The sequence below is a fragment of the Fusarium graminearum genome, chromosome 2, assembly GCF_000240135.3.
Source record: "Fusarium graminearum PH-1 chromosome 2, whole genome shotgun sequence".
NCBI classification, from domain to species: domain Eukaryota; kingdom Fungi; phylum Ascomycota; class Sordariomycetes; order Hypocreales; family Nectriaceae; genus Fusarium; species Fusarium graminearum.
In genome coordinates, this window is record NC_026475.1 from 2,446,467 (window position 1) to 2,471,079 (window position 24,613).

The window sequence follows — 24,613 nt, forward strand, 5'->3', positions numbered from 1 at the left end:
TAAAGTGCATTCCTACTGATGCGGCAGGGTTGCAGAATAATGTTTATCGGGATGTTTGTGCTGGTTATAGATAGATATTGGTTCAAGGAATAACGTATACAGGTAGTTATTGAACTACCCTGCACAAGACTGGTTGCACCTAGATAGCAGGGTAAATATCTATGTCATGTTATGACTAAGGATATTTGTCTCCATTAGGAATAGCGTAAGGCAACAGCACGGGGGAAAATGTCAGACCAGACAGCACCTTCAGACAGAACACAAGCATCATACAGACCAATTCCCCTCAACAAATCCAGTTATATCTACGAACATAGCTCTGACTACTCCAAGCAAGAAGAATAAAGGTCCCTTAAGCCTCTTGTCTGATATTTATCCAGCAGTTGCATCTCCTTTACGACAACCCAGAGGCCACACCTGTATACTGTCTTGGCAATAGTTGGACTATCCCCAATCTTGTTTCAAACGGTCATATCGGCTACTCGCTACGAATTATGGGCTCGCAAGACCTGCCTGCAAGTTTGGGAGCCAATGGTGCCGAGCCACCAGTCTTACCTGTAGCTTCATCAGATCTTTCATCGATTTTCGAGTGGGCTGCTCTTTTCCCTCTTGCTATTTATCTTGCAAGCAGTCGATATCCTCATCTACTTGTCGGCCGTACGGCCTTGGCTGGATTCATCCCTGCTGGGCTCTTTCCACGCCTCGGAGTCTTGGCCATGATTGCCGACCTCTTACAGCATGGCCAGGATTTTATCGACCGTGCCTCTTCAGTTACCGATTCGCGTCGTACAGTCTGGGATGTCTCATGGGATAGCATATTTCCGTGTGCGAATGGGGCAGTCGCAGAGATTCTGAGTGGTTATATTCTTCGGAATGTCAAGTTACAGAGTTTGGAAGAAAAAGAAGAAGAAAAAGTAAGTGAAACCTGTGAGAAATCTATCTCTATTGCACCTTTAACAGAGTCGAAATAAAGCCCGAGATCAAGACTTCAAATAAAGAGCCAGCTGCTCGCCTTTCCAAGTCGAAGCCTGATAAGAGTTTTCGACGCTATCAGAACCTTCATATTATACGCTTCTCCGAGTCAGAGAGCAAAAGCATGCGGCGAAATCGACGACTGGGCTCCTCAGACGCTCTCCCAATGGTTTTCGAAGCCTTCGTCCTTCTGGGTCTGCTTGGGGCCAGTGTTGTCTGTTACCTATTCGGACTCTATGGGACAGGTACTGCGATCGCTCTCATAGTTATATTCCGGGTTTGCAGACAACTGATTCGCGTGGACCGACCCGGGGGGTATCTTCAGAGTAATGAGATCGGCGTCCCAGGCTGTATGCTCGTTTCTCTCCACGAAAACGCTTCAACCTGGTATCTTTATATTGGTTCACGAGGAGTCATCGATACAATGCTCAATAAAACTATGGTCCAAGGGTTTGAGTCACCTCTCGGTGGTTGGAAGGCCCATGGCCTGAGGATTCTCGAGATACTCCAACTTGCAATAATGACATATGTTGCAGCTCAAAAAGGCTGGGATGGCGTTGCTTTGCTTATTCTCGTGGCTACTGCGTGGGCCTTTGACAGTATTGTTTATAGGGATGGAAGAATTGCTGAGCTCTGGTTGAGGCGCAATGGTATCAAGGTCAAAACCTTGAGCTTGCAGTTTACTGGACGTACGCCCATGATTGGAGCTATCCAGGCTTTGGGTCAACATCGAAGAACATCTTGGATGGATGGGATTCTTGCTCCTTCTAATCGGCGCGATGCCTGGTTACAGATGTTGGCAGAACGGGAGGTTGATCCTAAGCTCAACCAAGTCCTCACACATGACGACAAGAACTGGATAGAGCTGAAACTGAGGCTGACACGCGAAGCAGAGGAAGTGATACGCCCTGTCATGTCTGACCAGATCACCGGAACCACGGCGCAGGCAACAGCTTGAAGCCAGTCGTTATCACTGGATATTGGATCTTTCACGGGATAAAGAAGAAGGTCAAAAGGTGTTCGATGTATGAATTTACTGGCTGTATAATTCGAGGGATTGTCCATATTATAAAGAAATGTCACAATCTCAACTTCGTAATTTGAAGTACCCTATGGCCGTGTGAAATATATATCGTCATTGTATATCTTCGCAACCACCTCGTCGCCTTGAAGGTAAAGATGTCCACTCTCTTGGGATCTAGTCGTTTTCATGAGTCGCGAGTGGGACATTTGTGTAACCGTACAGTTTCCACCTTAGGCTCGACCATGTTCGGCGTTGCTGCCCAATGCAATTGCAACACCTGTCACATTAGATTGCCTCCCTACCTCCTACGCTTGGAACTAGATAATTCGCATGTTGATGTGTCACTTACAAAGATCAACCAACAACCTCAACTCCAAAGTCCATGATTTTCGCACCTTGCGCGTATCCGTGACTGCCATGTCTACTAGCAAGACAGAATACTCACTGAGGGAAAGATGCAAGGATGTGTGGGAAGAGATGCGCCGTGATTGGAACGGTGTCATGGAAAATCCACAGCAATATGATCTCGAGCAAAGAAAAAATGATACTGATAGTCAAATGAACGATGGGATGACGGATAGCTCACAATCGTCCGACGGAATTGTCACCGATGACATTAGTGACACGGAGCCAACAGAACCATCCGACATCAACATCTCGGTACTTGACTACCACGTCTACATCAGTCGTCTCAGAGACAGCTTGATACAAAATGCTGCTGATGATGTAAAGCATTGGAATATGATGGATAAGGATCTTGGTCGCATCTTACAATGCAGTGTTCCGTCATGGCAGGAAGCACATCCTCAACTCCTCGATCACACAGTTTCTATTCTAGAAAGACTCCCAAAATCGTCACTGCCGCTTTCGAGGAGTTTGTGATCTACATTATGTGACAATAACTCAGATTATAAGAACCAGCATGAAAGCACAGCAACTCCAGACTCGATACTGACATCATATCTATCATTGTGGCAGAGTTACAATGTTACCACTATGATTGACACAAATACCGTTCGTTTAGCTCTGCTTACTGAATATCTTGAACAAAAGACTCACCGAGGCGTCGCCGATGTAGCAACAGTTTATTCGAACACCATGTCAGATCTCCTCGACGAAATCACGGCTCTAGAGCAGGCGTCAGACGATATCTCATCAAATAGACGTCATCGTTACCAGGTCGCAAGAGGCTTCCTTTGGACTGCATGGCAACGTTGGATCCAATTATCGACATATTACCTATTTGGAACACGGTTACTACGACGTTGTAACCCCGAGGACTGGTACCCAGCCTTGCCTCCTGAATATGATGAGCTGGAACTCGGCACTGTTGGCAACTCGCTAAAGGTGGAAGATCAAACAGAGAAAGCTTGCAATTACATGTGCAGGCACTCCTACTATCTTGTCAGACTCAGTGCGCCAGGCACTTTGGATCTGAGAACTCTTGTTCTTCGATACAACGACCAGTTTGGTAACAAAAGAGCAAGATGCCATCAGAGAGGCGCTGATTGGTTGCATTGCGACGCCGCTGCAGCGTTTTGCCAACGATGCGTCACGTCGACACCAGAGGATCAGTCGACGCATGACCAAGCTTGTTCAAACAAACAATGCCAAAAGCTTATGTGGGATAGGAACTCATATCTGAGCACTGAAGCTCCAAGGGCTGTGGATCTATCGTTGAGTGACTCCAACTCGACAAAGTGTTTGAGATATAGAAAAGCAGCGGGCCAAACCCTGGCGATATCTCATGTTTGGGGTCATGGGCAAGGTGGAAGACCCGAAGATGGGTTCAACGAATGCCTTCATAACCGCTATTCTGCCATTGCACTCAATCTGGGCTGTGACTCGTATTGGATTGATGCTGCTTGTATCCCGTCGGATGAACACCTTCGATCCGAAGCAATCAAAACCATCAACCCTACGTTTAGGGAAAGCAAGGTAACTTTGATTTGCGACAGAGATGTCATGGATATCGATATCGGCTCTCAAAGTCTGTCCAAGGAGCAGTGCGAACGTTTAATTTCAGTCCTCCTTCTTAGTGATTGGAATATTCGAGCCTGGACCCTGCTTGAAGGCATTCGTGGAAACAGGGCCATTCATGTCTTGTGCAAGAATAACAATCCTGTTCCTTTGAAAGACTTCCTTGTGGTGTTGTATGAGCGAGGAAGTATAGATTTATGTGGCGTACTTCTTGGCTCTCCTCACCTACTTCCTATGGGCCAAGAGATTTCTACAGTCGAACTGGAAAAGGCAGGAACTATGTTGAGCCGGCGCTTTGCTTCCAGACCAGGGGATGAGATGGTTATATGGAGTCTGCTTTGCGGTGACGATACAGCAGAGAAACGACTAGAACGTTTCTGGAAAGGGAGATTGCGAGTTCCTATCAAGTCGGGGTTTTTAATGTCAACTTCCGATCGAGTAAAAGGTATCCGTGGTCTCAGTTGGGCACCATCGTCACCTTTCGCGCGGCCCATGGAACTCAATGTATCGTCACCAGACCCTGCTATCTATGCTTCCTATGATGGTAATGGCACGATAGCCGTCAAGCTCCTGGACGAAAAGGTCTCGGATTGCAATACTGCGCTTCATCTCCGAGGGGATTGGTGTGTTTACATCGTCCAGCCATCAGATCTTGAAGATCTTTCAGCTGTTCCCAATTCATGCTGGGAGCGTGCGAAACAACTCCTTTCGTCTGGAGAGTATAAGAGAGTTATCTTTGTAAGACCCGTTTTTAGCAGGGCTCACGTCGTTGCAGGTGATGAGATTCCCTTCGTAGGTCCATGGAATCTGAATGAGGGTGAAGGGCCGCCAGTGGCAGTTTGTGTAACGAAGGATGACAGGGACACATTTGACGTGTATCGTCTGGAAACAGAACTTGTTCACACCAATGAATTATGGGGAGAAGAGTGGGAATGGAAAGGCATTTATGAGGAAGCCCCCCGCAACAGTATTGGGGAGGATAAGTTTCAGAAGAGAACACTTAGAATTGTATAACTTTTGATATGGAAGAACTTCTAGCTTGGCTCTCGTTTGTTGATTTTATATATTGATCTAAGGCCGCTGGATGTTTGATGCTTATCATATGATAGCTGAGGCCCACAACAGATGCCGCAGCCAGTAAGACTGCTACACGGATCCTGTTATGCATCTGTGGCAAGGCATGTTCTGCTAGTCTTACCAATGTTTTAAGTCCTCTTTAATCATTTTGGTTCTTCTTCAATTTAGGTTACACAAATGTGATTCCAGTACCCAGGTGCGATCAATATCAAGTCCAACTCAAGATCATATACGATTGCATCAGTCGCAACTTCCAGTACAACATCATGTCCTCGCCCTCATCATCCTCGTTCACCAGAGAACAGATCTGGGAAGAGTGGAAGAATTGTGGTACACAACCGGAAGAACGTCGAGACACAACAAGCAGCTTCATTTGCCACGACATTCGTGAGATTGACATCGACGGTCAATGGTTCAAGGAGCGGGACGCGCCGCAAAAGACCGGCAATGATAGACCCTCCTCGAAGCCAAGGGTTGTTTTATTTCCGGGGCAACAAACTCACGATACTGCTAATCGAGCACGATGGTACTTTAGGAGATCATTGTTCAGGCGCACTGCATCAATATATAGTTATAGAGATCTAGACAATGCATTTTCAATGCTTGTCTCAACACAAATTTTGGTTCCCCGCTCGAAGATGGAGGAAGAACGTATTGTTGATCGTGCATTTGACCTTCTCTCCCGGCTTCCAGACACACCAATTCCATTATTCAACCACCCGGTGCTACCAGGAGACCAGTCGAAGCACGGCTGGTTGAAGATAGGTGGAGATACCTATGTTTGGGAGGACCTGGAGGTTGTCCACACAACGTCTGCAATTGTTATTCGAATGGCACTTTCTATTGCAGCTACATGGGACAGAAGCCCGAAAACAAATGTCAGAGGCAAGGAATTGCACATGTTTAGAAAGTTTCTGGATTTCACTTCTGAGTTGATAGACTCAACTACATACGAGTCGGAGAAACCGAGTTTCAAGAGCCCCGGCCAGCAATGGAGATGGTTCGTGCTCAAAGCATACCTGTGGAGTACTTGGCAGAGATGTGTAGCTCTTCACTACTGGTAAGACATCCGAGAAAATGATAGAATTCTTTGACTCATGCATCAATACAGGCGCATTCTACAGGACCATTTGGCCATTGGTTTCGATTACAGCGACCTCAGCGAACTGGCCCTTCGTCCAAACCTCGACTCTTCCCTGGTCTCCGAAAAACAAACAGTTTTGAAATCGGAGTACATGTGTAGTCTTGCCTACCAGATTCTACTCAGGAGTAGGTCGACTGCATTGCTGGACCTGCGGCAATTTCACGCCAGATTCAATGACCTTTTCGGGAGTAAACCTGGGAGGTGTAACAACCGCAAGTCATGCGATGGAGAGTCACCTGCTCGTTGCCGCAGAATGCAGGGTGCAATGATTGTTGATCAAAGCCAACATGACCTTTTGTGCTCGAACCCTACTAATTGTAATCGAATTCTATGGAACGAAGAGTCGTACCGTCAAGTAACTGGAGGACGCGCTGTTTCTATAGCTGCTTGTTCAGATGTGAGTCAGGTTACTCTTCTATATGAAGGTGCTTCTCCGCAGACTCTTACAATTTCACATGTGTGGAGTCACGGTCAAGGTGGTCGTCCAGAGTCGGGTCTCAACGCTTGTCTTCATGCTCGGTACTCTGTGATTGCTAGGAAGTTTGGTTGTTCAAGCTATTGGATCGACGCCGCATGTGAGTAGAATCCGGTCTTCTAATGAATCATGCCGTATGATGAAGACCTTGCCCTGCGCACCCTGAAAACATAGTCATATGAGACAGAGCTGACCAATGGCGTATGATAGGTATACCAGATATGCACGACCTTCGCATGGAGGCAATAATGAACATCAATAGCGTCTTCTCCGAAAGCCGCGTAGTTCTTCTCTGTGACCGCGATCTTATGGAAATTGATGTTTCAGTTCTAGAGGGAGCGGAACATCTATCTCAAAAGGCCATATGTCTTCGAGAATCCATTCTTTGCACTCTCTTAGCATGCGATTGGAACGTCCGCGCTTGGACACTTCTTGAGGCACTACGTGGGAGAAAGAATATCCATATTCTATGCAAATCCGGCGATCATAATACGGAAATCTCTCTGCGAGAAGTTCTCCAGGTTGTCAGCACCTACGGGAGTATAAATATCGGAATACTCTTCCTCATGAACTATCATCTTTTACCAGCCCCTCGCAGTTTGGATTGGCTGAGAACTCACACTGATGGCAGTTCAGCAGTGGCTATGGAAAGGATTCGAAGGCAGCAACGCCGGAAGGTCTTCAAAGTATCTCACGATGCAAGGCTGATTGCTTTGCAGATTGAAAAAGGATTTGTTACCATATCGGAAGCAGCAACCCTATTATCACAGCGGCATGCCTCTCGACCAGGCGACGATGTCATAATATGGAGCTTACTGGTCGGTGATGATCCGTTTAAACATGCTTTACAGCTTTGGCGGTCGGGGCGGGCAGGGATAGACATCCTTGCTACACACCAAACAGTCTTTACCGGTTTCCTTCTGTCCAGTGTTCCAAGACTTCGTTCACCTGGGCCTTCTTGGGCGCCAAACCAACCAGGCGTATCTAGAAGCGCAATCGGCGAGCAGACTAGATATCCGCCGTACGATGGGAATCTATCTCGAGTGGGCACCATTGAAATCGAGCAAGAAATGTATTTCAGTGCGGTTTGGGGAACATCTAAAATTATATTTCACCAAGGCTCAGCCGTATCCTACGATATCCGTCCCCAAGATACTGTCGTCAACCTTCATCCAACAGTGTCAGACAGCTTGATAGGTTACAAAGAAGGAATGTTACTGCAACCTTTGCAAGAAGACGAAGCCGAGCCAGAGGAAACAAATGGAGACGCCGAGCTTGAACCAAAGGACAAAGATGAAACGACCGGGAGTGGTGAAGTTGTGCTCGCGGCCTTGTACAAAGGCCCATCAAAGGGGCCACTCTTTGCAATATGTGGTAGGAAACATTATGGAGACGAGCCGTGGAGCTGGCTGGGCGTAATCGATTGGGGAAGAAATGATATATTGCCATACTTTACTGCTGAAACAGTAGTACTCAGGTAGACAGATTCCATAGTTGAGAAAAAGAAGTTTCAAATTACTCTTGTTATACTCAATGTTTACAGGGCCATTTTTATTAATCATATCGCTAACTAGCTTCCAGGACTGCATACAATTATTTACTTAAGGTTGCATGGTAAGTCTGGGTACACAGACGTCCAGTGTCTCGGCACCTCTCCTAGGTTTGGAGACAGCTGGTCCAAGAGTCTCATTTCAAGTGATCTAAAAGAGCACCCTGTTCAAAAGTCGCCATTCTCAAAAGCCTCCATGTCGATGTCACATTCCACCTCGGGCGGCTGCCCAATCCAAGCTGGCAATCTTCTGTTGTAGTCAACTCCTAGAGGGAAATCCTCTACTTTGACCAACTGTTATGCAAATTTTAGTACAGCTATCCACCAAAGGGTTTGTCTCAATCGTACCTCCATCTGCGTCAAGCTCCGTCGCCACTTTACGATCACATCACCGAAGCCGGGCTTATAGGCGATTTCATGTTTCAGAACCTCAGTTATCTCCTTCATAGAGTAACCAACCCATTGGACGGTCCAAAATTGCTTCATCTCGTCTAGGATCTTGAAGACCTGTTCCATTCCTAGAGTGGTGGATTCGAAACGACCGCCAATATCTTTCCAGTACTTGAGTAGAAGATCTTCGCCGATCTCTTGAACGGCGGCCTCGGAAAGGTTTGCGGTGGTTTCGTTGGATTAGTCGGGCGAGTCACGCCATGTGACTATGAGGGCGACTTCGCGGTTATCGAGGTCGACTGCATACTCGACGATCTTTCGGACTTTGGCATCCTTGAAGGCTGAGAGAGCGTTAGTATATGATGATATGGGGAGATTGAGAGAACTAACATTCGATAGTGGAGCCAGGCATTATACTAGGACTCAGTGTCGCTTGACGTGTTGTATGAGTGATGATGGATGTTTTGAGGCTACGATGTGATGCTGTACTGTCGAGAGAGACGAAAGGTGGGAAGGCTGCGACTTTATATATCACAGATGTAGACATCACAACATTATTTGCCTCTACATGACCGCTTCGTTCCGTTTGTTATGTTCTTTGTTTAAACAAAATCCCCAAGTGAATGATGTATCAGTTTGAATGACTAAAACAGGCATAGGAAACATTCCATCGATAATTGGCAGCATCATCAGACATGTCAGATTACAATTTGTTAGCACAAGCTGCAAGCGACCCGCCATGTTGTTTGAATGGAAAACGGCGATAAGAAACTTTAATGGAAGCTGATTCATTGATATCATTCAGCTTCGTAAGGTATGAGATTGTGCTAGTTTGAGCTGTTTGTTGGATATTATAGTTTGTAACGCAACTCTGGAGCACGTCAGATATTGGTTGGTCTAATACATGATAAATCTTGCAATTAAACACATTAATTATTAATCTAGTAAACTCAATACAAGAGTGTCGCTAGTCTGAGCGTCATAGTTAAATTAATATGATATTACAAAAGAAGTAAAAGTCCAGTCAAACAGAACATCGACAGAATCATCGTATCCATCGTTTTCGCTGCGGCTGAGATTACCACAACAGGCGAATCAGGCGTCATCGGTGTAGGGGCCGGGACTGGCCGACGGTGGAATGTTGGTTCCAGATCGTTCCCTCCCACGGTTGTAGGCCTCGCTCCAGTTTTGATCACATCAGCTGGTTCGCTTTCTGGCTTTGGTTCCGTCATAATAGTCTCAACTGGCTTGGGTGACTTATGACCGCCCTCAGCATCGCTTGGCCCAACATGGTCAGACTGAGGATGGTCAAGTTTGTACCCTTCATTGCCATTGTATGGTTTGTCTCCGGTAACGGGCACAGTGTTTTGCGGATGGGGCGTTTTCCAAGTCTGAGATTCTCCCTTGCTAGGCCGAGGTCTCTGCTTGTAAGGGTTGGGCTCGTGATGTTGAAAATGGTGAGTTTCATAAGCGGCATGATCGCTTGTCTGAGCTCCCACAGCTGCGCTCGCTGGAACTTCCAGAATGACCGTGTTCTCCCCCGAGTGTCCACAAGCATTGCAGCCGACCGTGATAGTTGACATCTCCACTTTTGTTGGTCGCTGATACTGGCAGTTACGACAGGGAGAAGGTCTCAGGGTGCTGCAGAACTCAGTCACAGTTAGGTGTGATGGATCGTTAGGATCAACAACCATGTATGTTATGGTAGTAACTATGGGCACCACAGCATCTTCGGTCCTCGTAGAGTTCCCCTCCTTGAATGGGGCAGTTGTTGGGACTGGGGGAATGTTTGCTGTACCGTCTTGTGACTGAGTCATACAGACAGAAGATCCGATGGTGATAGTAGAGTCAATGAAAGACTCTGTACTCGTCGATACGGACAAAGGAATGGTAGGGCTACTATCATGTTGAACAGAGTTGCTTGTCATCGCTTCGACAGTAGTGATTGCGTTGGTTGAAGACTCAATCTGTTGGGCTGTGGTTGTTTCAATAGATTCCGTTGTCGTCTTGGTGCCAGGATTGGGAACTGAATGTCATGTTAGTACTTATCCCAATACATTTTTCAACATTGTGAATAGCTCCTCTGTAGAGCCAGTCATAACGTTGGACGTTGACAGATGGTCTATGACTCCTTGGGTTTAACATACCTGCAGTATCATGGGTTGAGATGCTACTACTAGGACTCTCAGTTTCTGCGATGCTGGAGGCCGAGATTGTTGAGCTAGTAGTAGTGCCATCAACGGGAGCATCGGAAATATTGGTCGTCTCTGTGCCGGTCATAATCTCAGTGGGCGACTCTTGGGCTGTTGTAGTGATAACATCAGACTCAGTTCCTATAGTGGAAGTCTCTGTCGTCGTATCACTTGTCGCAAGAGTTGTTGTGGTGGCATTTGGCATTGGTTCTGAAAATGTGACTGTATCACTGGCCTCGGTTGATACCTCAGTAGTTCCAGTTGTAGTAATGTCTTGAGTCGTAGTGTCTTGAGTGGTAGCGGGTTGGGGCTTGTCACTGGTTGACTTAGTCGGGGACTCTTCAGTGGTAGTACTAAGATCATCACTAGTCGACTCTGCAGAGGACTCATGAATAGTGGTTGTTGTCTCACTGTCGGCAGTAGTTGTAGTTCCGTCAATAGCAGTGATGGTTATAGGTTCCTCGGCAGTAGTAGTAGGTACTTCTTCAGTAGTGGTAGTAGTGACTCCGTCAACAGCAGTAGTGGTTGTCTCTTCAGTTGTCGTAGTGGTTTCGTCAGCTGCAGTGGTGGTCGTTTCTTCGGCAGTGGTAGTGGTTTCGACTTCAGTAGTAGTAGTGATTTTGACATCAGCAGTGGCGGTTGTAGATTCCTCGGCAGTGGTGCTAGTTGCTTCTTCAGCAGTGGTAGTTGTGATTCCGTTAACCGCAGTGGTGGTTGTTTCCGCAGTTGTCGTGGTGGTTTCGTCATCAGCAGTAGTAGTTGCTTCTTCGGTAGTGGCAGCCAATACTCCAATCTTGATTGTTCCAGAAACAGTACCCGAAGCGGTGATAGTCGATGTATAAGGGGTCTCGCCTGCGTCCAATGTGGTTGTGGTCGTGACATAGGCGAGGCGCATATCAGTATCACAATCAACGCAACCCTCAGCCTTGATTAAAAGAGCGGAGTCCCACTCTGAATCACTCTGATCACAAATGGCAATGACCATGGTTTGTGCACCAGAGGTCAAAATGTCAACAAAGAGAGGTGGTGACGAGCCAGGATATGAAGTGACGCTATTAGGCGGAGTAATAGCAAGAGGCTGTAGAACATAACGGTTGGTTGCGGTTATTCGTTGACCATTGGTATCTTTAGCATATTGCGTGCCGCCAATGAAGATACCCATAGGATCAGCAGAGCCGCTGTACATGGTCAGTTAGCTGGTCAGTCCGTTCTTAGTCAAGGGTGTCACATACCCTTCTTCTTCCGACGCAAAGATAAACTCGACTCTGATGCCGCTATAGGTCGGATCGAGGAATAAATCAACGGTCAATAGCGCAGCGTTGAAAGTGTTTGGACCACAATAGGTATCTGAGCCAGGGGCTCCATTGTTGACATAGTGATCACCGCCCGGTAGAGCTCCAACAGCAGAGCCAGAAGTGAGTATCGCACCACTCCCGATGCCAAAAGGTCCATCAGAAAACAACCCTGAACTAACCGCTGCACCCGAGAAAGACGCCTGTAAAACAGTGATGCCTTGGCCAAGTATCGCATTGGCTAGAGTATTTGCATCGTTTGTCGTTGTGACGCTGAATGCGTTGGAGACTGGTAGCAGTACTGACAAAGCAGCAAGCTGGAGGCTTGGTCCCTGGAACCACATTGTGAATAATTTGATTTGAGTTGTCGAAGAAGACGAGCATCGTGCTGCCTTTGTTTTATCTTCCACGGGAAAAACTGTCTAACAACGGCGCGATATACTAGTGAAATTATGGCGCGGATTAGAGTAGGGGGGCATACTATGGACTTTAAATGAGTGGCTGCACTATTTGAACAAGCCTCGATCTAATGCTAAAATAACTCATCGCCAGTGCCTTCAGGGGTAGGGCAAGATTTACTACTCTTCGATTGTTTAGATCGTCCACATTTTACTCCGTAGGCCTGATATGTCTTTGTTACAATCTACGAATAATTTTAATCAACCCAGTCTGGAAAGGCTTATAACGGCAGCTCTCACTTACTTTCTTATCCTACCTTTTATCCATCCCATGCTGCAAGCTAATACTGTTTCTGCGACTAATACCATTCAAATGTTGCTAGTGGTCAGCTGAATTATATGCATTTTCATCCGCAGTCAAACCATGTCACTCGACAGTAATGAGAAATTAACACCCAGAACCTCACTTGATTGGAAAGAATTACGAAGCAGAAATGAGCAAGACACAAAACGTTGATGGAGGGCACACTAACCTGCCATAAAGCATCTTAAAAACAGGGATAAGAACATCTTGCCAAAATAAGGATTCGATAGCTTCATGTTGGCTAGATCTAGTCTAGCTTAGCTGGGACTAGAGTTGTAGTAAACCCCAGCAATAGAAATGAGTGACCACAATCACACCTGAATGCTTCGTTCATTCGGTTCCTTCCTGTCATTGCTTTCTGGAGCACCCTCTTCTTCAGCTGTAATTTCATTTTCAGGATCTAGTCCCCATTGCATGACCTGAGGGTATTTCCGCACATAAAACAGAATACCCAAAATAGCAAGGATACTTCCAGCACTAAATGCAGCTGCCAAAGGAAACCCAACTGGGTATCTAGGTGAGTCACTCACACGCCAAGCTCGGAGAGGAATAGTTGCGTGCCCGACATAAACCAATGTTATAGCAATCGCCACCAGGATAGATCGCACTTCAGGCTCCTTTCTCAGTATATCACCCAGCCAAGCCAGCAATGCATATCCCCAAGCTGCAGTGGCAAAAGTAAGGAAGTAGAACCCCATGATCGTCCTCCAAGAATCGGGCCAGGCTGAAAGAACAGACGTCGCGATGAGTTGAATTGCGGCAGCCCCAACACTAACCTGCCAGCGCCAGGCTTTCCAATCGCTAAGGGCATTAAGGCCGATATTGCACACTATACTGATACCATATCCTCCGAGTGGGATGAGGTTGACTGTGTATACTGAATAACGAGGTGTTCCGTCTGCGTTGGTTAATCCCTTGAGGAAAAGCAGAAAGTACGAGTTTGCGCGTTGACTCCATGCGAATTGAAGATATGCCGCAAGAAACAAATACGATATTGGACTCAAGACAAGAAGCTTGAGCTTGTGGACGAGAGTCTTGAACGGAATGATACTGGATGTCTTGACACCACAGTCGCTCATACGAAGGCGGGAAAGCTCTTTCTCAGCGTCGGTGAGCCAGAGAGCTCTTGTAATAGCTGGCGAATCAGGAATGACGAGTAGACCTATAAAGCCCCAGAATATCGTCATTATACCACTGATGATGAACAGCCATTGCCAGCCAGCGTGACCTGAGACACCGTCGAGGTTTTTGTAGAGTGCGGCTTGGAGGATGCCGAGGAACATGTTTCCTGCGACACCACTGACACCGAAAATGGCTAGACGTTTACCAAGTTCTTCGGGACGATACCTGTTCAAATATTAGTCACGGACTATACAGTATTCAGTGAGTTAATAACACACCAATTGAATATCAGGTTCACGATACCAGGCCAGGAAGTAGACTCAAATACTCCAAGGAAAAACCTTAGCGCAAAGATAGTCTTGGCATTTGGTGCTTTGTATGTGAATAGAGTAAAAAGACCCCAGATAATCTCACAAATTGGTAGAAATATGGATGGTCGGACTCGAGTTTGGATGATTTGGGATGGGACGATAAAGATGGCATATCCGATGGAGAAATATGTCGTAAATTCTACCAGTTCATTACCGTAGAGCTGGAGATCTTCCTTCATTCCTGAGACAAATGCAGCCGTCGTGGCAGATTGATCCATGTCCTATACAATGTCAGTCTATTTGCATTGTCAATTATCGATGGATAATACCTTGAAAAGACCAGCTATAAAAGCCCATACGAGTAACAAGCAATCCAGTTTAAACACCAAAACATGCGACGGATTCTTAAAGTATGGGTGAATCTTGGCCAGCCATGATGTTGGTTGTGCCATTGCTTCATCGCGACGCTCCGATAAACTCGACGGCGGCGACATACTCACTCAGTCTTTTTCGCCTGAGCGCCCGAATATGAAAGACAAGAAAGTGAGGAGTTTACAAAAAGTGATCGACAAGAGGTGAGTGCGATTTAACTAGATTTCCAGCCACATTACCGCTACTCCGTTAGCACTACGACGTAGCGAGTGCAACATCAGTCTAGACTGTACGCCCGACGTTCTAGAGCTTCCAAGAAGAGGGGAACGGCAAGTTACTCGGATTTAAGAATGTCTCAATTGAGACTAGACGTTGATAGAAAACCTTCCGTAGAGTATTAAAGTTGGACTTGACGACGGCAGAGTAAACTATCGGGACTGAAGATTCCCGAAAGTAAGGTCAAAATTGCTCATCTTGCTATCACCCACTGATTATTGGTTGGTGATAGTCCTTGGGTATCATTAGCCCAACTTGGTTCATCAGCCCTGCAAATGACGAGCTCTCGCCCTTCAAGTAACACTATTACCAGAAGCGGTTAAATCCATCGGCCAAACCCCGATCATCGACCGGAAGTCTCCATCCGACGACGGTCTACTTATGTGTCTCAACTGTTAGTCTTGCCGTGACCGAACAAAAAAGCTTGATTCAACAACAAGATACCATGTCTTCGGAACCGCTGTATCCCGCTTATCTGCCCACCCGCTCCGACGGGTACATGGCGCCCGTGCCGGTTCCCCTCTTTGACGGAGACGAGCCGGGTCTGAGGGCTGACGCCGCTAAGACGAATCTGTTCAAGGGCGGACGCGTTGAGAATATCACGCCGCGTGTTGGGACGGAGATTCGAGGTGTGCAGATTAGTCAGTTGGATCAGAAGGGGTTGGATGAGTTGGCTTTGTTGGCTGCTGAGAGGGGAGTAGTGGTTTTTGTGAGTTTTATGAGTATATCTGAGGGAGGCTGAACTGATTGTGAGTAGAGAGACCAGGATTTTAAGGATATTGGGTTTGATCGACAGAAGGAGATTGTGAGGCACTATGGACCTCTTCATCAACATCCGACTATGGGATACCCCAAAGGTACAGGGCCTGAGTTTCATGTTGTTTACGCAGACGAGAAATCGTGAGTTACGCATGCAGCCCCACGATTAACCATCATTGACACAAGGCGTAGGGGAAACCTAAGAAAGCTCCTTGGTCCACGAACAACATACGATCTCTGGCACGTCGACCAGACCTTTACACCCAACGTCCCATCAACCAGTTTTTTCTGGGTTCTCGAGATCCCCTCTTCTGGCGGCGGTGATACAGCATTCACATCTCTCACAGCAGCATACGAAGCCCTCTCCCCAGCTTTTAGGCAAACCCTAACAAACCTCAAACTTCATCACACATCCGCTTCAGAAGGCGAAGTCAAGCGCGTAGGTCAAGAACGTGCTTTGGCAGAAGCAATCAACACGACGCATCCACTAGTCATCAAACACCCTGTCACAGGAAAACCTTCACTTTTCGTCAACCCTACGATTGCGCGACAGGTCGAAGGTTTTCTGCCTGAGGAATCGGATCATTTGCTATCGTTTCTTAAAAATCATATTCGGAGTTTGGATTTTAGCTGTAGGGTTAAATGGGAGACGGGGACGGTTGTGGTTTGGGATCAGAGGACGGTGGCGCATTCAGCAGTGCCTGATTTCCAGGATAATGAGAGGAGACATATGGTGAGGATCATTCCTTATGGGTCGCAGCCACAACCTGCTTTCCAGTAGATCAAACTACTGAATATCATTGGAGTCTTTGAACGTTAGTGGCAAGATGGACTAGGAGATGGAGGCACATTAAACCACATGTAATTGCTATAACAGACTAATACACAGACAGTTCCACCTTTGATATAACTGCTAATTTACATATAATACAATTTCGTCTCTCTCAGTTGCGATTCGCAGTAGTCCAGCGATACGCAGGATCAATGAGGTGATTCTCAACGTCAACCACTGGCATCCCACCCAGTGTAGAGCGACTTGCTGTACTGTCGACAGATCGACGATTATCCGATCGTTCATTCATGACTTTGTTGTATCTCTTACTTGCGGGAGAGAGGGCGCTGAGAGAAAAGCGACGCTTGGAGCTGGATATTTGTGAGTGGTTGGTCTGCGTAGGGCTATGTAGAGACATACTTGGGAGCCATTGTATTGCTTTGGAAGAGTAATTTTTGGAGTTTAGAATGGTTCTTATAAGATTCTTTGAGACAGTTCAAGTTACTTGTGTTGATTTCCTATTGTCGGGAATGAGTATGGGTTTATATAGATCTAAACCACGATGATCAATACCAAGCCAAGACGCCATCTTCTCACTGATCATCATCACAGAGACGTCTTGTCAATCAAATTACCTCATAACGCTCATCGCTACCCTAAAGGCACCATCACCGCCACTGACACCTGAAGTAGACACTCAAGTCAGTGACATCAGCTTAGTCCAGTAGAAGACGCGCACATCGACCGCGCCGCAGAGATGACGATAGTCGGCGTGGAAGCAGATTTATCCAGATATATAACCATCCAATCACGACCATAGGTCTAAGTAGGCTCTGATCTAGGGGTCCTGGGGTTGTAGATCATTGCGTCTTGATCGTCTTTACCTATTTATAAGCTTTCGTCCCTTGGGACCCTGAAAATCACAAATGCTACCCAAGTGCGTCATGAGGTGTAATGTTTTCGAGACTATGGGGAAATGAATTGACAAACACTCTTGCTGTGCAGCTTGTGGCTGTATATACTGTACTTTCTCAAGCCTTTTGTGAATCAATGTCAAGTGGCGACTTCGCCATCATTTGCTTGACACAACCTGAGTCCGGTTTCATTTCGCAATATCTGCACCATCATCCAAAACATGATAACTCAGCGCTGATCGTAACATTTAAGGACTTCTCACGAGACGCAGGTCATCTCTCCAGCATCTCCTTCATCTCCACCACAAACTCATCGACCTTGGTGATCAAGCTCATATGACTCTCCCCCTTCAAAACCCTCAACTCCGCCTGAGGCATCAACTCAACAGCTTTCTCACTCACTCTCAGCGGAACATTAACATCCTGGTCGCCATGCCAAAGTATCATCTCGCCCTTTTTAACTTTGACGTCCTCCAACTTGAAACCCCAATCACTCCCAAACAATCTCGCTTCCCATGCCGTGGCATACCCACCTTGTTTCATAGCCTCCCTGGTAGATCGTAGAAGAGATCGCCTCAAATCAGGATGATTCGTCCAGATTTCTGCATCGCTCGGTGATCTCGCAGTCATATCCTTATCCATCATATCCTCCAATTTCTCCGGATGTTCCGTGTCGCGCGCTGTGGTGCCTAGTAATTTATCTACTATCCATCCCAAAGGGCCCGTGGCGTACGGCGCGACATTAAACATGATACGGGTCATGGCAAGCATTCCCTGTGTGGAAAATGAAAGGGGCATACATCCAGCTACCGTGCCTATACCGACGAGTCTCTCACGAGGTATTTCCTTTAGACACGCGATCGCATAGGGACCACCGCCTGAGACTCCAAGGACGGCGAAGCGCTGTGCTGAGAGAAGATCGGCTAGTTCGAGGATATCTTTGGGATAGTCTAGAATAGATCTGTTGTCTTGGAATGTCGAGTCGCTATATCCTGGGCGTGAAGGCGCAATGACGCGTAGACCGTGCTTGAGAGCCGTGCTGTGTGTCAGGTAGCCTTCGTGATGGGACCCTGGAAAGCCATGGAAGTAAAACATTGTAGGTGCAGCGGGATTATCCGTGCCGTAAATCGTGTAGGCCACTTTTCTTCCGTCCGCCAAAGTGACGGTCTTGTCTTGATAGTCTTCCATATCGGGCCTACTAAATTACAAAAGTATGTATGTATGACAGAAGAAGGGAAGCTACAATTGATTCCATGTCAGATTGTGGTCACGTGCAGTCCCGAGTGGGATGTTACGCAGACACTATCGGGAATAAAATAAATGGATCATGTTGCGTGGGTTCAAGGCGAGCCTTTGCGGTGTTTATTTTACAATTGATAGCTCCAGAGGTCAACAGTTCTATGTCCTGAGTATACCGGCTCGATTTATCCGCTTCTTCACAAGCTTAATTTAATTAATTTTCAATTGTTCATCATCAAATAACTTCCATAACTTAGTCTTAGCTTGTGCTGGTTCTGGAACGTGACTTATCGTGACCTTAAGCTTGCGAGTGGCAGTACAGGGTAGCTAATCGCGCAATAATCATCATTCTTCTATGTTGTTGAATTAAACATGGGATAATCTCTTCGATGCGACAAAGAGCCGCTAATGTCTGGACCTGATTCACGAATCGATTCTTCACAAACCAATGCAGCTTCCAACCTCTTGCAATTCGCTACCGGAATGATAGGATACTCTCCGTTAGCGAGATAAATCACTATAGTATTGAAGCCTACCCAGCATTCACGGTGCGCATACACCAACCGAAACGAGTAAGGTAATAGATAAAATCTAAACTCTACTAGCATTCTACCTTCACCCTCCAATCTAACCATCTCGTCATACGTTCTTGTCATGGAGGGTCATGAGACAGTATAATTCCACAATCGGAAGCATGTGAGTACATTCCGGCAGAACCATCGGAGCTATCCTCAATCCCAGGCCAATAATGAACGCATAATGTTCCATCCGATCTTCTGTAGCAAGCGGCAACCCATGCAAACGAGAGGCTCAGCCGGCTATTCTGCTCCACGGCAGAAGACACTTCCCCGCAAGGAACAACCTTGTCAGTCTCAGGCACAGCTGCAAAATGTAAGCCATCCAAGACATTGTAGATGAGATCCTGTACATATGCTTAAAAACTAGTGCAATGTCTGACTATTCCACCTTGACTCAGAAACGGCCCTTCTTTCTCTCGGTTGGAATACATTTCCCTTCTTTCCGTCCACGTAATCTTGGCAACTAAACTAATCATCACGATGCCTATTACACGGTTCTTCTCCGGACCCCGTAGCATACGTCGGTCCGCATGGCCGGGGCCACTAGGACAGAGCCGTACATGATATCCGCTCCCCTTTCGATAGTTGATCACGCTCCCGCCAAGGACCCCTAGTAAATCAATGGTAGGTGGGAAAATGTGGATTAAACCGGTAATGACAGGGGTTTATGAAACTCGCTCCCTTTTTCAGGTCCCAATATTTGCAGCCAGGGTTGACGGCCCGAACTCCGCATTGCTTGTTCATCACAAAAAACTCCCAAGTTTTTTTGCATCTCCACATTGTTTTGTCTAAATGCAGGGGTCAACACCCGCAATTCGTTACTCCGGAACTCGGTAGATGTTCCCTTTGAGATGGGGACCTGGGGACGAAATGTGACCTTGTTTCGAATCGGGACATCGGAGCGTACGGAGGTCTGGGGTTCTTGATTGGTTACGGAGGCATAATTCTCATGTTAATGAGGGATACGGCTTCAGCTTGATGGGCCTGATTCACCAAAAGTTGCCTGTTGAGCGCGGATCTCGACTTGGCTTTTTCGGATGGAGTCCTAAACTGGCCGGCCCCTATCTGTACCATGTAGACGAGGTATGATCGTGAACAGTAAAAAAATATAGATATAAACCGAGTCGACGATGCATCGAAATATCTTGTTTCTCACCACACTCAGTCACTCACTACTAAGACTCTCGCTCACTCATAGCTCCTGCCCAACATGAAGTTCTCTCCTCTTCTCCTCTCAACTCTTCTCGCCAACACGGTCGTGGCCCAGACTCCTGACAAGACCCAGGAGAAACACCCCAAGATCGAAACATACCGATGCACAAAGGCAAAGGGCTGCAAGAAGGCGACAAACTACATCGTCGCCGACGCAGAGCTTCACGGCATCAGCCAGGCCAACGGCCAGAGCTGCGGTAACTGGGGTGAAGCCGCCAACTCCACTGCTTGCCCCGACGAGGCAACATGTGCCAAGAACTGCAAGCTCTTTGGCATGAACGAGGCTGCGTACAAGGCCAAGGGTATCAGCACCTCTGGTAACGCTCTCCGTCTGGAGATGCTGCGCAACGGCCAGTCTGTTTCTCCCCGTGTTTACCTCCTCGAGGAGAACAAGAACAAGTATGAGATGCTCAAGCTTACCGGTGCTGAGTTCTCTTTCGATGTTGAGACTCAGAAGCTTCCTTGTGGTATGAACGGTGCTCTGTATCTTTCTGAGATGCCTGCCGATGGTGGAAAGAGCACGAGCAAGTACAGCAAGGTCGGTGCTGCTCAGGGTGGCGGATACTGTGATGCTCAGTGCTATGTCACACCTTTCATCAACGGAGTGGTAAGTTTATCCTGAAAGTCTTGTTAATAACCTCAACTGACATAGTTTTCAGGGTAACATCAAGGGCAAGGGTGTCTGCTGTAACGAGATGGATATCTGGGAGGCCAACTCTCGCGCCACCCACATTGCTCCTCACCCCTGCAGTGTCCCCGGCCTTTACGGCTGCACAGGTGCCGAATGCCAGAAGGATGGTATCTGTGACAAGGCTGGCTGCGGCTGGAACCATAACCGCAACGGCGTTCCTGATTTTTACGGACGCGGCAAGAACTTCAAGGTCGACACGACCCGCAAGTTCACAGTTGTCTCGTCATTCCCCGCCGACAAGAGTGGCAAGCTCACAGAGATGCACCGCCACTACATCCAGGACGGCAAGGTGATCAAGAGCGCCGTCGTCACCCTCCCCGGACCCCCCAAGGTTACCGGTAACATCATCACCGACAACTACTGCAAGGCCTCGCACGCAGACGACTACATCCGTCTCGGCGGCACAGAGGAGATGGGCGATGCCATGACCCGTGGTATGGTTCTCGCCATGAGTGTCTGGTGGAGCGAGGGCGACTCCATGGAGTGGCTCGACGGACAGGGTGCTGGCGCTGGACCCTGCACCAAGGAGGAGGGCCTCCCTAAGAACATTGTCAAGGTCGAGCCCAACCCTGAGGTTACGTTTAGCAACATCCGCATTGGCGAGATCGGGTCGACACACGCGGTGAAGATGCCTCGCGTGTATGGCGCTCACCGCCTGTAAAGTCCCACTTGGATCCATCGATTGGAGCCAGAGGTTTGGGAATATGCAAAACAGTTGTCACTAGCCACTGACACGTGTTTGTCGGGCGGCGAAAAAAAAAACTCGCACTTACAGGGGTAGTTGTTTCTTGTATATATTATATTATTCTCGAATATATTCAAACATTTTCAGTTACACAACAAAGTCAACTCTATTCTCATCTGACTTATTCTTCTTACATCGTGACTAATCCCTAGTGGCGTACACTAGTCTTGTCTTTCCCCAATGTACGGATTCTGGGCTCTAGAGCCCTCCAACATCAAGTAAGTCTCGTGTCTGTACGTCATTTCTCGGCTGTGGCTGACCCTCCCTCCCCCCAGCAAGAACAAAAGACAAAACGTCATGGGTCTTTTATCCTCTGAAGAACAAGAAATTCCCCGTTCTCTCCAACTCAGCCACTTGGAGCATCACATTCCAATGCCTCGCTCACTCTCCGCCATCTCAAATCTTGAGATTCGCGATCTGAACCGTGATCAGGTCCGCTTTTATCATCCTGGTTATTTGAAGCCTTTGAACCTGCTCTTTTGTCTGCCACGCGTCGACTACGAACCCCTCCGAGGCGCTTGGGGTGTTCATTATCGCACTGCTCTTACGGCTTGTCAGATCATTGCGAATAATGCTTTTGGTACTGGCAGGTTGGCTAGGGATGAGCGAGGAAAGGATATAGTCGCCGATGATGATCAGATTTTGCTGAACCGGGATTATTGGTTCTTTATCGATGGTGAAGGTATATCACTCACTTTTTATAAGAAACAAAACAATACTGACCTCTTGCAGACCGATACCCTATTGTCCCTAGTTTCAGAGACTGGCAATTCCCTCATGATAAATTGCCCGACTGGTGGACTGCCCCCGAATGCGCAACCACTCTTCATAGCAAGCGATGCGCCGTCACAAACACAAGTTATGCATTTACATGGGCTCATTTGATTCCCCGAGATGAGCAGCAATGGTTCAACAAGAACGGAATGGGTCTTTACGGTGGTGGCTCACACACTATCGACGACCCTCACAACATCCTCCCCCTCAAGGCTGATCTCTACGTCTGCTTTGACCAGAGCGTTTTCGCCCTCATCCCCAAAGTCGCCAGGTCAGCAAACGGCGCCGAGACAAGCAACCAGTATGTACTACATGTCCTCGACGGTAGAGAAGCAGAGTTCGCAGCGTTGTACCAAAATCGCAACGTCGAAACACTCGCAGAGGGAAGCAGAGAGTATCTATTTGCCCGCTTCGCATGGTCCATCTTTTCATTCCTCAAACCTTTCCTCACATCTGGCGTCGGTCGTCGCGTCGTGCGCTATCGCGTCCGCTCAGCAGATGAGGACGAAGATGAAGAGCATTTGGTATCTGAGATGCAAAACATCTTTTTAGATTCTAGAAAGTTGGATCAGTTGTATGGTGGCGTCAGAGGAAGACGCGCGCCATCGCTGGAGGGGTCGTATGTGGATGTTGAGGATGAGTGGGATGATGAGAACCCTGGACGGAATGAGATGGAAGGATGACTCGATTATGGCATGATTTATGCATGGGAATGAATACGGATTAGGTTGGGCTGGGATTATGAGCGTTTGGATTTTGGAAAACGGTTGGGAATTTGACAACAGATATTGTTTTGCTATATTGAATGGATTATGCTTTGCAATGAGAAGATATGACTTTTCTCCATTTTACAGTTGTTTATCTATACTCGATTGTCTACATGTCCTCAGATGAGTTACTTGTCTTGATATTGAGAAAGGTGTGTGATTGCGAATCATCTGAGGAACTGCCACGCTGTGTTACTGATCTCATCTCTTGTTTACTTGAACCTAACTGTTAAACTGGAGCTACCCTGTGGTACTAGGGAAAATATCTCTTATATAATTAATAATATAATATCTCTATATTAATTAGAATATTAGCAACTAATTTTTCGCATAGGATTTAAAGACATATAAGATATTCCTACCACCAGTGTAGATATGTAAGCTATGTCAATGCTGTCTACAGATTACTGAGCCTCAAGTGACCAAGTGGTAAAACATCATTAAGTGAATACATATAACCCTCCAAACGCATGGGATTAAGCCGATTCAACATGCCTTAGTCAGGTTAGCTAAATATGGTACTACCTATTAGCTTTGAGCGTTCCTAGCAGAGAGTTACACTGCGTAGATACTATTACGACCATGGATATACAGCTTATTCTCGACAAACTGCATGTTCACAGCAGTGTCACCTTCCTTGACCTTAATTTTGCACAGAAGAACTCCATCGTCGCTCCATACATCAACAGCTCCAGCCACACCACCATAGACTCTACCATCAGCATCAACCTTGACTCCATCAGGGAAACCAGCATCCTCATAAGTGAACAAGCGAGCGGGAGGAAGAGTAGATCTCTTATTGATAACATCAAACTCATAAATGTTGCGGTTTCCATCGGCGTCAGCAGACGTGAGCCCACGGTCACGATCCAAGAGTAATCGTTGGATGTGATACCCCAATCCTTACCCATATCAGCGGTATATGCATTGCTGATGTTACCGCGGTCGATGTAGGATACAAGATAAAGCGATCCGACCCTGTCACAGATCAGTAACTCAACTAGCTGATGAGGTAGTACAAGAACTCACAAAGGAATCAAGCACCAATCGAGCTTGCGAAGAGCCAACCGCTCTTCCTCAGGCGTCCAACGGCTTTCAACTTCGTTTGCCCCATTGTCTTCTCATCATCTGGAAGATCCGTGGTCTCGAGATGTTGAGAATCCTGAGTCGGCTTGACAGAAGGGACGTCTTTGTGAGCCATGGTGTAACAAACAAACAAGCTTC

General features: G+C 47.1%; 11 protein-coding genes across 11 annotated transcripts; 6 read left to right on the forward strand and 5 right to left on the reverse strand.

Annotated features, from left to right (window-relative positions):
• Nucleotides 1–494: 494 nt before the first annotated feature.
• Nucleotides 495–1,930, forward strand: FGSG_13408 (uncharacterized protein; the record flags this gene model as incomplete). The annotated part of the gene is made up of 2 exons (XM_011322239.1): nt 495–914; nt 1,022–1,930. The coding sequence occupies 2 exons, from the start codon at nt 495–497 to the stop codon at nt 1,928–1,930; spliced, it is 1,329 nt and encodes a 442-aa protein (XP_011320541.1).
• A 483-nt stretch (nt 1,931–2,413) lies between these two features.
• FGSG_13409 (uncharacterized protein) lies at nt 2,414–2,878 on the forward strand (the record flags this gene model as incomplete). The annotated part of the gene is made up of 1 exon (XM_011322240.1): nt 2,414–2,878. One exon carries the CDS (start codon nt 2,414–2,416, stop codon nt 2,876–2,878), a length of 465 nt encoding a protein of 154 aa, XP_011320542.1.
• Nucleotides 2,879–3,094: 216 nt separating this feature from the next.
• On the forward strand, nt 3,095–6,780 carry FGSG_13410 (uncharacterized protein; the record flags this gene model as incomplete). Its single annotated transcript, XM_011322241.1, has 5 exons — nt 3,095–4,768; nt 5,086–5,113; nt 5,243–5,526; nt 5,692–6,113; nt 6,165–6,780. The coding sequence occupies 5 exons, from the start codon at nt 3,095–3,097 to the stop codon at nt 6,778–6,780; spliced, it is 3,024 nt and encodes a 1,007-aa protein (XP_011320543.1).
• Nucleotides 6,781–8,389: 1,609 nt separating this feature from the next.
• Nucleotides 8,390–9,023, reverse strand: FGSG_08258 (uncharacterized protein; the record flags this gene model as incomplete). Its single annotated transcript, XM_011322242.1, has 4 exons — nt 8,390–8,515; nt 8,570–8,728; nt 8,879–8,952; nt 9,002–9,023. The coding sequence occupies 4 exons, from the start codon at nt 9,021–9,023 to the stop codon at nt 8,390–8,392; spliced, it is 381 nt and encodes a 126-aa protein (XP_011320544.1).
• A 2,094-nt stretch (nt 9,024–11,117) lies between these two features.
• FGSG_08257 (uncharacterized protein) lies at nt 11,118–12,439 on the reverse strand (the record flags this gene model as incomplete). The annotated part of the gene is made up of 3 exons (XM_011322243.1): nt 11,118–11,128; nt 11,215–11,981; nt 12,036–12,439. 3 exons carry the CDS (start codon nt 12,437–12,439, stop codon nt 11,118–11,120), a joined length of 1,182 nt encoding a protein of 393 aa, XP_011320545.1.
• Nucleotides 12,440–13,168: 729 nt separating this feature from the next.
• Nucleotides 13,169–14,568, reverse strand: FGSG_08256 (uncharacterized protein; the record flags this gene model as incomplete). Its single annotated transcript, XM_011322244.1, has 3 exons — nt 13,169–14,019; nt 14,050–14,204; nt 14,258–14,568. The coding sequence occupies 3 exons, from the start codon at nt 14,566–14,568 to the stop codon at nt 13,169–13,171; spliced, it is 1,317 nt and encodes a 438-aa protein (XP_011320546.1).
• Nucleotides 14,569–15,383: 815 nt separating this feature from the next.
• FGSG_08255 (uncharacterized protein) lies at nt 15,384–16,478 on the forward strand (the record flags this gene model as incomplete). Its single annotated transcript, XM_011322245.1, has 3 exons — nt 15,384–15,647; nt 15,696–15,838; nt 15,890–16,478. 3 exons carry the CDS (start codon nt 15,384–15,386, stop codon nt 16,476–16,478), a joined length of 996 nt encoding a protein of 331 aa, XP_011320547.1.
• Nucleotides 16,479–17,656: 1,178 nt separating this feature from the next.
• On the reverse strand, nt 17,657–18,571 carry FGSG_08254 (uncharacterized protein; the record flags this gene model as incomplete). The annotated part of the gene is made up of 1 exon (XM_011322246.1): nt 17,657–18,571. The coding sequence occupies one exon, from the start codon at nt 18,569–18,571 to the stop codon at nt 17,657–17,659; it is 915 nt and encodes a 304-aa protein (XP_011320548.1).
• Nucleotides 18,572–20,406: 1,835 nt separating this feature from the next.
• FGSG_08253 (endoglucanase type C precursor) lies at nt 20,407–21,888 on the forward strand. The gene is made up of 2 exons (XM_011322247.1): nt 20,407–21,019; nt 21,072–21,888. Exons 1-2 carry the CDS (start codon nt 20,411–20,413, stop codon nt 21,762–21,764), a joined length of 1,302 nt encoding a protein of 433 aa, XP_011320549.1. The 5' UTR covers nt 20,407–20,410; the 3' UTR covers nt 21,765–21,888.
• A 140-nt stretch (nt 21,889–22,028) lies between these two features.
• FGSG_08252 (uncharacterized protein) lies at nt 22,029–23,305 on the forward strand (the record flags this gene model as incomplete). Its single annotated transcript, XM_011322248.1, has 3 exons — nt 22,029–22,066; nt 22,124–22,530; nt 22,581–23,305. The coding sequence occupies 3 exons, from the start codon at nt 22,029–22,031 to the stop codon at nt 23,303–23,305; spliced, it is 1,170 nt and encodes a 389-aa protein (XP_011320550.1).
• A 639-nt stretch (nt 23,306–23,944) lies between these two features.
• FGSG_08251 (uncharacterized protein) lies at nt 23,945–24,590 on the reverse strand (the record flags this gene model as incomplete). The annotated part of the gene is made up of 2 exons (XM_011322249.1): nt 23,945–24,291; nt 24,434–24,590. 2 exons carry the CDS (start codon nt 24,588–24,590, stop codon nt 23,945–23,947), a joined length of 504 nt encoding a protein of 167 aa, XP_011320551.1.
• Nucleotides 24,591–24,613: the final 23 nt, after the last annotated feature.